The sequence below is a fragment of the Thalassophryne amazonica genome, chromosome 13, assembly GCF_902500255.1.
Source record: "Thalassophryne amazonica chromosome 13, fThaAma1.1, whole genome shotgun sequence".
Classification (NCBI taxonomy): Eukaryota; Metazoa; Chordata; class Actinopteri; order Batrachoidiformes; family Batrachoididae; genus Thalassophryne; species Thalassophryne amazonica.
Genome location: NC_047115.1, coordinates 25,020,196 through 25,033,123, shown reverse-complemented (window position 1 = coordinate 25,033,123; position 12,928 = coordinate 25,020,196). Strand labels below are relative to the sequence as shown.

The 12,928-nt window shown below is 41.4% G+C and overlaps 1 protein-coding gene across 1 annotated transcript in view; it reads left to right on the top strand.

Moving 5' to 3' along the window:
• Positions 1 to 12,928, top strand: part of LOC117523524 (equilibrative nucleoside transporter 1-like) — a 55,006-nt gene that overhangs the window by 21,260 nt on the left and 20,818 nt on the right. Inside the window, exons 2-4 of the mRNA XM_034185079.1 lie at positions 2,588 to 2,678; positions 2,864 to 2,945; positions 10,306 to 10,487. Coding sequence (XP_034040970.1) covers positions 2,650 to 2,678; positions 2,864 to 2,945; positions 10,306 to 10,487 — 293 coding nt within the window. The 5' untranslated portion in view covers positions 2,588 to 2,649. The remainder of the gene's footprint in view (positions 1 to 2,587; positions 2,679 to 2,863; positions 2,946 to 10,305; positions 10,488 to 12,928) is intronic.

Sequence of the window (12,928 nt, the reverse complement as noted above, 5' to 3'; positions counted from 1 at the left end):
AACCTGCACCCTCTTGGCCCTTTCTGGAACAAGTTGCCCACCCCTGGTCTAAATTAAAAGATGCTCCAATCATATAGAGAACTACACTACATTATTTACCTGATCATAATGATTCCAAAAAAGGTATAGTTTGGATAATCTGTGACTCAATGTTATGGAGTTATGAGGTAAAAGCAGCAAGAATGGTGACAAAGGTCAGTATCAGTTTGTACAGGGGTCAAAAGTTAAAGTTGTTCCATTAATTTTGCTCCAGCTGTATTTGTGCTGAATTTGATGCTCGTATCACCATTTGAAGGATTGTTTCAGTTATCTGCTGCACTAATAAGCCAACAACAATAAGCCACCCAAATGAAAGGAGAACTGCTGCTTTTAACAACTTGGACCTCATTTCTGGCATAAAATACGGTTGTTTATTCACTAATATAAGTTTGGTGCAATTAGAAGTCCATACTTCAAACGATGTGTTCAGTTCAAATCTGGAGCAAACATTTTTTTTTTCTTCTGCTAAATTGGATTAGAACTTTTTGTGGTACACAACACAAACTACTGGACAGGAAGAACCTAGCAGTCAATGTGACTCACTGATTTAAAAATGCAGCTCTTTCAACCAGACGTGTGGTGCTGTGACATGTCAATCATCTGTGTCCAATCAGACTTCAGGAGAGTCCAGTGAAATGCCGGCCTCCGCTCTAGCTCCGCCCATGCCAGGAAGTGTTTGACATTTGAACATTTCCTGTTTTACTATGGATTTGAAAATTGGCACTTCCTGTTTAGGACGCCCTGTACCATGAGTGAGCTTCGGGCTGCTGCGCAACGCTTTGCTCATATAATTGTCCAGGTCTCCCTTGCAAAAGAGGTCTCAATCTCAATGGGACTAACCTGGTTAAATAAAGGTTAAATTAAACATTTGTTTGTGCAATTGTTACTTATTGCCCCCCCCCCCAAAAAAAACCCCAAACACCCCAAAAATCATTTGCAATTTATTATTTATTAATTTTATTTATTTATTTAAATAAAATCTACCCTAAAATGAAGCATTTAGTCCCTAGCATCCCAAGAAAATGAATACAAAATCCTGGAAGGACTGATTTACTGTCCACACAGTTCATGTCAAAGCCTACAACTGAACATCAGTCAAGTCTGGGATCATGTGCTGTGGTACACTTTGCAACACCACGGAACATTGGGTCCTGGTCCTGGATGGCACCCACCCAGGCAGACAACCTGTCCGCCCAATTCCCACGTCTCTAAAATAATAATCTGTCATTAGGTGAAACACTGGGAATCCCATAGCCTTCTCCAACTATTGGGGTCCTCAACACTCATAGTAAATTAAAATATTTGTTTTTGGGTGTTCGGTATCCAAAGATAGTGATTTGAAAATCCCATGTTGGGCTTGGAATACTCCTCACTACGTTATAAGCAGTTACTTATCCTTAAAATAATTAATTTGGTCACTTTAGAGCTTTTTTAACCCCCTACCACCTGCCTCATTGTCAGCATCTCACAAATAAAAAGTGAAGTTTCCCATTGATGGGATATACAGGCTTGGAAGGGGCTAAGTTGCTCCTGATCTACAAGTAAAGAGGGAAAAAAATCAAATAAAACCCTTTGCCAAGTGTTGTTTAGCCTGATTGGATGCCAAACAGCTGAGTGCATCCATTTGTGTATTTGCACAATGTGTACAAGTTGTCCATTTGTTTTTTAAAGAGGATGGGTTTTGTAGAAATATTTTGTCCGTGGAAGTTGTCGCACAGCTATCTAAGCACATGTTTTCCATCAGATCAAGGGAAAGGGATATTAGAAAAGAGGAAGAAGAGCAAGATAACTTAAGAGGAACTAGATTGGGGGGGCAAAAAAGAAAGCTCAAGGGAGAAATTAACATAGCAAAGAAAATAAGTAAAAATTGCTGGGCTGATGAAGTGAGAAGTGACGTATAGAAGGCAAAACCAAGTGATAAGAGAACAAAGATTCCAAATACGGAGTATGAAGAAAATAAAACCTCAAGGAATTGATTGTATTTTGCAGTTGTTTAAAATCTCTAAGTGAAGGCATGTACACATGAGTAAGAGAGGGTTCTACTGAGGAGAAGGAAGAGGGAGGGATAGTCACCGAAATCTAAAGAGGGGCTGTTCTGATGGACAGCAGATCTTGGGGCATCAAACTACAAAACCTCTGCAAGGTGTATTATGAAGTAGGCACACTGCTTGTGAAGAACTAGGAGTCATTTGTCTGTAAGTTTACGTGACTTTCGAGTTCAGTATGCTGTGAACTCATGCTTCATGACTGTTGTGCAGCTTTACCAACCAGCAGCAAACACTATTGTTTTATGCTGCAGATCCTGTGTTGTCAGAAGATTAATGTTGTTCACCACACAGCTGTTAGGGTATGACGATGACGTCTGCGCGGTGACATGCAGAACTGAACATCAAAAGAAGTTGCTAACATGTCTTGTTTTCTGTGCAGCTTATTACTTAATTCTTGTACTAAGACAAACACAAACAGGAGAGGTGATGATGTGCTGGCGGTGCTGTTGCTCGTGAGTGTTTACAGCACTTGACGTGTATTTCTTATCTGCTTATTTCAGATCTGGTGCCGCCCTGATCGAACCCTGACTGAACGTGTGCTTCAGACAGTCGAGTAGGAATCATGACTGCCATCAACGCACCTCGGGACCAGTAAGACAAAACTCCTAGGAAGACAGAAAAAATTACACTGATAGCCTACTGATGGAAAAAGTGTTTATTATTTTTAGTGCCTTTTTTGCATGAAAAAATTAGGATGAAGTTCTAAATTGTTGTTTAAAGTTGAATTACTGTACTTTATTGAAGGACCTTTGTGTGAATTTTGTCTCTTTTCCCAGATACAAGGCCGTGTGGATCATTTTTTTCATCCTGGGTTTGGGAACACTTCTACCATGGAATTTCTTTATAACAGCAACAATGGTGAGTCGAGTAACACTTTTGGCAACTGTATTCCCTTCAGTGTAAGAACGTGTGCAGATAAACACACTTAATCCTTGTAACAGCAAAGAAATCTACATGATACAAAGAATCTGCTGTTTAGAGTCGACGTGACTAAAATCTGTGCTTGTATAAAGATTATTTAGGCTTCCTCCCAAAACCACCTGGTTTTACACAGGATATTTGCTCTAACTCTGACCAGGGGTCTGCTCCAGAAAGGAAGCTCAGAAAAGCAGCGCTTAATGTGAAACACCTGACTTGAATAAACCTGACAAATGAGATGAGGCTAAAGTGGATCCGTAAAGGCCACGCAACCAAACTAATTCAAGACTGGTTCAGCCAGCCAGACTACTTGAGTGTACACGCCATTCATAGGCAGCCCATGAGGTCGAACACAGATCAACTGGATTCACAATGGCAAAATGTCATACCAAAGAGCGAGCAGCAATGTTCCCTGCCTCAGAGCAGGCACTTATAATGGAGACCTATGAGGAATTTAAACATCTAATAATGAAAAGAGGTAACACCTGTTTCTACCTGTCAACTCTGGGAATTATCAGAGAGGGAGTTTTTTTTTTTTTTTGCCATAAACTTATGAATGTGCAGCCGAATGGAGATAACAGTGACGTCCGCCCGCCTGCCACCACTTTTTACCACACAATATGCCATTTATTTTATTTTTTTGTTTTGTTTGAGCCGTTGTAGTCGCAATTAACCAACTAGATGAACATCTCCGTTTTACAGACTCAGCGGCCCCACAGAGGGTCTTGACACTTTCTGCTGTTCGTCTATCAGCAGTTCTCGCTTGTTAACTTTGATATCGGGAAATTTTAAATATGAATCGGGAGGTTGGGAGATAACTCTCCAAATCGGGAGACTCCTGTCGATAATGGCAGTTTAACTTTCGCTGTAGGCTACTTAAGCATTTAGTTGATCAGCATTTTCCTGCCAGCCTTTCTTTCAATCAATCAATCAATCAATCAATTTTTTTATATAGCGCCAAATCACAACAAACAGTTGCCCCAAGGCGCTTTATATTGTAAGGCAAGGCCATACAATAATTATGTAAAACCCCAACGGTCAAAACGACCCCCTGTGAGCAAGCACTTGGCTACAGTGGGAAGGAAAAACTCCCTTTTAACAGGAAGAAACCTCCAGCAGAACCAGGCTCAGGGAGGGGCAGTCTTCTGCTGGGACTGGTTGGGGCTGAGGGAGAGAACCAGGAAAAAGACATGCTGTGGAGGGGAGCAGAGATCGATCACTAATGATTAAATGCAGAGTGGTGCATACAGAGCAAAAAGAGAAAGAAACAGTGCATCATGGGAACCCCCCAGCAGTCTACGTCTATAGCAGCATAACTAAGGGATGGTTCAGGGTCACCTGATCCAGCCCTAACTATAAGCTTTAGCAAAAAGGAAAGTTTTAAGCCTAATCTTAAAAGTAGAGAGGGTGTCTGTCTCCCTGATCTGAATTGGGAGCTGGTTCCACAGGAGAGGAGCCTGAAAGCTGAAGGCTCTGCCTCCCATTCTACTCTTACAAACCCTAGGAACTACAAGTAAGCCTGCAGTCTGAGAGCGAAGCGCTCTATTGGGGTGATATGGTACTACGAGGTCCCTAAGATAAGATGGGACCTGATTATTCACAACCTTATAAGTAAGAAGAAGAATTTTAAATTCTATTCTAGAATTAACAGGAAGCCAATGAAGAGAGGCCAATATGGGTGAGATATGCTCTCTCCTTCTAGTCCCCGTCAGTACTCTAACTGCATCATTTTGAATTAACTGAAGGCTTTTTAGGGAACTTTTAGGACAACCTGATAATAATGAATTACAATAGTCCAGCCTAGAGGAAATAAATGCATGAATTAGTTTTTCAGCATCACTCTGAGACAAGACCTTTCTGATTTTAGAGATATTGCGTAAATGCAAAAAAGCAGTCCTACATATTTGTTTAATATGCGCTTTGAATGACATATCCTGATCAAAAATGACTCCAAGATTTCTCACAGTATTACTAGAGGTCAGGGTAATGCCATCCAGAGTAAGGATCTGGTTAGACACCATGTTTCTAAGATTTGTGGGGCCAAGTACAATAACTTCAGTTTTATCTGAGTTTAAAAGCAGGAAATTAGAGGTCATCCATGTCTTTATGTCTGTAAGACAATCCTGCAGTTTAGCTAATTGGTGTGTGTCCTCTGGCTTCATGGATAGATAAAGCTGGGTATCATCTGCGTAACAATGAAAATTTAAGCAATACCGTCTAATAATACTGCCTAAGGGAAGCATGTATAAAGTGAATAAAATTGGTCCTAGCACAGAACCTTGTGGAACTCCATAATTAACTTTAGTCTGTGAAGATGATTCCCCATTTACATGAACAAATTGTAATCTATTAGACAAATATGATTCAAACCACCGCAGCGCAGTGCCTTTAATACCTATGGCATGCTCTAATCTCTGTAATAAAATTTTATGGTCAACAGTATCAAAAGCAGCACTGAGGTCTAACAGAACAAGCACAGAGATGAGTCCACTGTCCGAGGCCATAAGAAGATCATTTGTAACCTTCACTAATGCTGTTTCTGTACTATGATGAATTCTAAAACCTGACTGAAACTCTTCAAATAGACCATTCCTCTGCAGATGATCAGTTAGCTGTTTTACAACTACCCTTTCAAGAATTTTTGAGAGAAAAGGAAGGTTGGAGATTGGCCTATAATTAGCTAAGATAGCTGGGTCAAGTGATGGCTTTTTAAGTAATGGTTTAATTACTGCCACCTTAAAAGCCTGTGGTACATAGCCAACTAACAAAGATAGATTGATCATATTTAAGATCGAAGCATTAAATAATGGTAGGGCTTCCTTGAGCAGCCTGGTAGGAATGGGGTCTAATAAACATGTTGATGGTTTGGATGAAGTAACTAATGAAAATAACTCAGAACAATCGGAGAGAAAGAGTCTAACCAAATACCGGCGTCACTGAAAGCAGACAAAGATAACGATACGTCTTTGGGATGGTTATGAGTAATTTTTTCTCTAATAGTTAAAATTTTGTTAGCAAAGAAAGTCATGAAGTCATTACTAGTTAAAGTTAATGGAATACTCAGCTCAATAGAGCTCTGACTCTTTGTCAGCCTGGCTACAGTGCTGAAAAGAAACCTGGGGTTGTTCTTATTTTCTTCAATTAGTGATGAGTAGAATGATGTCCTAGCTTTACGGAGGGCTTTTTTATAGAGCAACAGACTCTTTTTCCAGGCTAAGTGAAGATCTTCTAAATTAGTGAGACGCCATTTCCTCTCCAACTTACGGGTTATCTGCTTTAAGCTACGAGTTTGTGAGTTATACCACGGAGTCAGACACTTCTGATTTAAAGCTCTCTTTTTCAGAGGAGCTACAGCATCCAAAGTTGTCTTCAATGAGGCTGTAAAACTATTGACGAGATACTGTCAAGGTATTAAAGGCACTGCGCTGCGGTGGTTTGAATCATATTTGTCTAATAGATTACAGTTTGTTCATGTAAATGGGGAATCTTCTTCACAGACTAAAGTTAATTATGGAGTTCCACAAGGTTCTGTGCTAGGACCAATTTTATTCACTTTATACATGCTTCCCTTAGGCAGGATTATTAGACGGTATTGCTTAAATTTTCATTGTTACGCAGATGATACCCAGCTTTATCTATCCATGAAGCCAGAGGATACACACCAATTAGCTAAACTGCAGGATTGTCTTACAGACATAAAGACATGGATGACCTCTAATTTCCTGCTTTTAAACTCAGATAAAACTGAAGTTATTGTACTTGGCCCCACAAATCTTAGAAGCATGGTGTCTAACCAGATCGTTACTCTGGATGGCATTTCCCTGATCTCTAGTAATACTGTGAGAAATCTTGGAGTCATTTTTGATCAGGATATGTCATTCAAGGCGCATATTAAACAAATATGTAGGACTGCCTTTTTGCATTTACGCAATATCTCTAAAATCAGAAAGGTCTTGTCTCAGAGTGATGCTGAAAAACTAATTCATGCATTTATTTCCTCTAGGCTGGACTATTGTAATTCATTATTATCAGGTTGTCCTAAAAGTTCCCTAAAAAGCCTTCAGTTGGTTCAGAATGCTGCAGCTAGAGTACTGACGGGGACTGGCAGGAGAGAGCATATCTCACCCGTGTTGGCCTCTCTTCATTGGCTTCCTGTTAATTCTAGAATAGAATTTAAAATTCTTCTTCTTACTTATAAGGTTTTGAATAATCAGGTCCCATCTTATCTTAGGGACCTCGTAGTACCATATTACCCCATTAGAGCGCTTCGCTCTCAGACTGCGGGCTTACTTGTAGTTCCTAGGGTTTGTAAGAGTAGAATGGGAGGCAGAGCCTTCAGCTTTCAGGCTCCTCTCCTGTGGAACCAGCTCCCAATTCAGATCAGGGAGACAGATACCCTCTCTACTTTTAAGATTAGGCTTAAAACTTTCCTTTTCGCTAAGGCTTATAGTTAGGGCTGGATCGGGTGACCCTGGACCATCCCTTGGTTATGCTGCTTTAGACGTAGATTGTGGGGGGTTCCCATGATGCACTGTTTCTTTCTCTTTTTGCTCCGTATGCATCACTCTGCATTTAATCATTAGTGATCGATCTCTGCCCCCCTTCACGGCATGTCTTTTTCCTGGATTTTTCCCTCAGCCCCAACCAGTCTCAGCAGAAGACTGCCCCTCCCTGAGCCTGGTTCTGCTGGAGGTTTCTTCCTGTTAAAAGGGAGTTTTTCCTTCCCACTGTTGCCAAGTGCTTGCTCATAGGGGGTCGTTTTGACCGTTGGGGTTTTTCATAATTATTGTATGGCCTTGCCTTACAATATGGAGCGCCTTGGGGCAACTGTTTGTTGTGATTTGGCGCTATATAAGAAAAAAGTTGATTGATTGATTGATACTCTATCTCCCTTACAGAGTTTAGGTAGCTACTCTGCACTGTGTTGGTATATGGCATTAGAGAACATAAAGAAGGAATCATATCCTTAAACCTAGTTACAGCGCTTTCTGAAAGACTTCTAGTGTAATGAAACTTATTCCCCACTGCTGGGTAGTCCATCAGAGTAAATGTAAATGTTATTAAGAAATGATCAGACAGAAGGGAGTTTTCAGGGAATACTGTTAAGTCTTCTATTTCCATACCATAAGTCAGAACAAGATCTAAGATATGATTAAAGTGGTGGGTGGACTCATTTACTTTTTGAGCAAAGCCAATAGAGTCTAATAATAGATTAAATGCAGTATTGAGGCTGTCATTCTCAGCATCTGTGTGGATGTTAAAATCGCCCACTATAATTATCTTATCTGAGCTAAGCACTAAGTCAGACAAAAGGTCTGAAAATTCACAGAGAAACTCACAGTAACGACCAGGTGGATGATAGATAACAACAAATAAAACTGGTTTTTGGGACTTCCAATTTGGATGGACAAGACTAAGAGACAAGCTTTCAAATCAATTAAAGCTCTGTCTGGGTTTTTGATTAATTAATAAGCTGGAATGGAAGATTGCTGCTAATCCTTCGCCCCGGCCCGTGCTACGAGCATTCTGACAGTTAGTGTGACTCGGGGGTGTTGACTCATTTAAACTAACATATTCATCCTGCTGTAACCAGGTTTCTGTTAGGCAGAATAAATCAATATGTTGATCAATTATTATATCATTTACCAACAGGGACTTAGAAGAGAGAGACCTAATGTTTAATAGACCACATTTAACTGTTTTAGTCTGTGGTGCAGTTGAAGGTGCTGTATTATTTTTTCTTTTTGAATTTTTATGCTTAAATAGATTTTTGCTGGTTATTGGTAGTCTGGGAGCAGGCACCGTCTCTACGGGGATGGGGTAATGAGGGGATGGCAGGGGGAGAGAAGCTGCAGAGAGGTGTGTAAGACTACAATTCTGCTTCCTGGTCCCAACCCTGGATAGTCACAGTTTGAAGGATTTAAGAAAATTGGCCAGATTTCTAGAAATGAGAGCTGCTCCATCCAGAGTGGGATGGATGCCGTCTCTCCTAACAAGACCAGGTTTTCCCCAGAAGCTTTGCCAATTATCTATGAAGCCCACCTCGTTTTTTGGACACCACTCAGACAGCCAGCAATTCAAGGAGAACATGCGGCTAAACATGTCACTCCCGGTCCGATTGGGGAGGGGCCCAGAGAAAACTACAGAGTCCGACATTGTTTTTGCAAAGTTACACACCGATTTAATGTTAATTTTAGTGACCTCCGATTGGCGTAACCGGGTGTCATTACTGCCGACGTGAATTACAATCTTACCAAATTTACGCTTAGCCTTAGCCAGCAGTTTCAAATTTCCTTCAATGTCGCCTGCTCTGGCCCCCGGAAGACAACTGACTATGGTTGCTGGTGTCGCTAACTTCACATTTCTCAAAACAGAGTCGCCAATAACCAGAGTTTGATCCTCGGCGGGTGTGTCGTCGAGTGGGGAAAAACGCTTAGAGATGTGAACGGGTTGGCGGTGTACACAGGGCTTCTGTTTAGGGCTACGCTTCCTCCTCACAGTCACCCAGTCAGCCTGCTTTCCCGGCTGCTCGGGATCTGCCAGGGGGGAACTAACGGCGGCTAAGCTACCTTGGTCCGCACCGACTACAGGGGCCTGGCTAGCTGTAGAATTTTCCACGGTGCGGAGCCGAGTCTCCAATTCGCCCAGCCTGGCCTCCAAAGCTACGAATAAGCTACACTTATTACAAGTGCCGTTACTGCTAAAGGAGGCCGAGGAATAACTAAACATTTCACACCCAGAGCAGAAAAGTGCGGGAGAGACAGGAGAAGCCGCCATGCTAAATCGGCTAAGAGCTAGTAGCTACGCTAAGCTAGCGGATTCCTAAAAACACGCAAAGTGAATAATGTGTAAATAATTTAGAGGTGATTCAGCAGAAGGAGTGCTTTAGTTAAGGCACGTAAAGATTACACTGGGAAACAAATCGTAATCTAGATAACTAGATCAATCTAACTGCGCAGATTAAACAGCTAACAGATACAGAAAAACACCGCTGTGCTCCGGAACAGGAAGTGATACAATACCGCAGTGAGAGCCAACCACCAGTAGAGGTGGAATTATTAATGTTTGTGGCTGTGATTGGCGGCAGTGTGCGTAGGGCAAATATAGGTCTGTCTTGGTGGTTTCTTCACGAGTCTCCTTCTTGCATGGTCACCCACTTTTTGAGTTCTGTCAACATTTGACAGATTTACCATTGAGCCCAAACCTAATGTTCATATAAATGAAGTTTATTGTTGTGTTATTATTTAAACTAAGGAACTGAAAACCATCTCTGCCGTGCACCTGCATCCTCTCTCCTCAGTACTTCACCAGTCGGCTGAAGGACCCACCTATAGTGATTTCATCCAATCAGACCACTAATGGGACTTCTGGGGACGAAGAAGTGCGTAATGTTTTGGAGTCAACATTCAGCAATGTGATGACACTGTGCGCCATGGTGCCTCTGCTCATTTTCACCTGCTTGAATTCCTTCATACATCAGAGGTATGTATGCACAGTCAGTCAGATTGACAGTTTTCTCAGTTATTCACTGTACACATTGGTTAACACTTGGCATTAAACTGCAAATGGCAAAGTGAGCATATTTTACAGAGAAAACATCAGAGTAACAGTTCTGCTTTTTGAGACAAAGTGGTCAGTCCATCTGTGTCTGAAGATGCTGAGTTTTTATTTTAATACTCAGGTAATAAAGTGTAAAGGACAACTAATGATACAATAACTCATGTACAGTGCATCCAGAAAGTATTCACAGCATTTCACTTTTTCCACATTTCATCCTACAGCCTTATTCCAAAATGGAGTAAATCCATTTTTCCCTCAAAATTCTGCTCACAATACCCCATAATGACAACATGAAAAACAGAGGAATGCTGGAGCTCTGATAGAGTGACCATCGGGTTCATAATCACCTCCATGACTAAGGCCCTTCTCCCCCGATCACTCAGTTTAGACGGGCAGCCAGCTCTAGGAAGAATCATGGTAGATCCAAACTTCTTCCATTTACGGATGATGGAGGTCACTGTGCTTATTCGGACTGTCAAAGCAGCAGAAATATTTCTGTACCTTTCCCCAGATTTGTGCCCAAGACAATCTTGTCTCGGAGGTCTACAGACAATTCCTTTGACCTCATGCTTGGTTTGTGCTCTGACATACACTGTTAAAGGACACCTGCATTGAAAAAAATGCAGTCAGATTTTTTGAACAAAAAATGACTTACATTTACACATGAGATCCTTCTGAATGTAGTAAAGTAAATCTGCAAGCCCAGATCTGTCATTCAACGGAGAAATCTTCATTTGAAAATGACAAATTTACAGCTAACATTTAGCCCTCCGCAAATTGTCCGTCTCATCATGGACGCTGCCGAGACGTCACAGACAAGACCCTCTCCCAGCATGCATTGCGCCAATTGTAATTTGTGGATTTACGTCAGTTTGCATCTGCACCTTTTTCTTGTCTTATACGGAAGGATCTACTTTTTTTAAAACTTCATATTGTCTTGCGGCACGTTTGGTGAGTACACATTTCTTTTATTTGTGCTTGAAAATTATTTTGGGGGACTTTTTCATACGCCCGTTTGATTGAGTGGTGTCGCAATGAAAATCTACTGTCTTTCGCCTCCGGTACCATCGCGGGATATGGAGGCGAGACCCGCAAAGAATCCCAGTCATTAAAAATATATAAACCTCTCTCAGTGTCCATGGAGCTCTGGGGCTCCGATTGCCGAGACGTGTGGTGCTGTGGATTTTGCCGCAAGAAGGCTGTCCTTGCAGCAACAGGTGTACTGGCTGCTTCGCATTAAAACAGCGAGCGTAATCTCAGGACTTGTGCCAAGTGTGCTGCAGCTCCATTCAGTAGACAGAGAGGTGATGCCGGTGTTGTGCGCTGAATCTGGCACAACACCGGCTGCAAAGCAGACACGGGCGGCGTGAGTGGTCCGCGTCGGCGGTTAACGAGCCCGCAGACTTAATAAGCGCAGCGGAGGCAGAGAGTGGGAGAGGAAGAATGGCGCCCGCTGTCGATGTCGTTGCTGATCTGAGCACACAGATCTGTATCTCACATTCATTGCAGCTTACTTTTGGATGTTGAAACCAGGACGTGTATAAGTAACATTACTAACAGATAAAATCAATTTCAATGCGGGATCGGACTGAAGGCGGGAGCGCGTCGTCTTGTCCCTGACATCATGGAAATGATACGGCTGTACAAACTGTTTTCACAGAGGGCTAAATTTTAGCTGCAAATTTGTCATTTTTAAATGAAGATTTCTCCGCTGAATTACAAATTTGGGCTTACAGATTTACGTTACTGCATTCACAAGGGTCTTATAAATACATATCAGCTATTTCTTTCTGAAATCTGACCACATTTATTTCAATGCAGGTCTACTTTAACTGTAGGACCTTATATGTTGATGGGTGTGTCTTTCCAAATCATGTCCAATCAACTGAATTTACCACAGGTCGACTCCAATTAAGCTGTAGAAACATCTCAAGGATGATCAGTGGAAACAGGATGCACCTGAGCTCAATTTTGAGCTTCATGTGATTTTTTTTTTTTTTTTTTTTTTTTTAATTTTTAATATATTTGCAAAAATCATTATGGGGTATTGTGTATAGAATGTTGAGGAAAAAATAAATGTCATCCATTTTGGAATAAGGTGTAATGAAATGTGGAAAAAGTGCAGTGCTGTGAATACTTTCTGGATGCACTGTAAGACTTTCAGGCACGTTTGTAGACAGTAGCTTAGTTTGTGATGCAAAGCCTGATATTTGTAACGTAACAAAGTATTAGTCTTTGTATTCTTCTGCATGTTGTAATTAAAGGGGTCATATTGTGTAAGATTTATTTGCCACATCGTGAGTTTCTGGGCCAAAGTTTAGTTAAACCAGTTCGCTCACATTAAATAGAGTCCCAGAGATCTT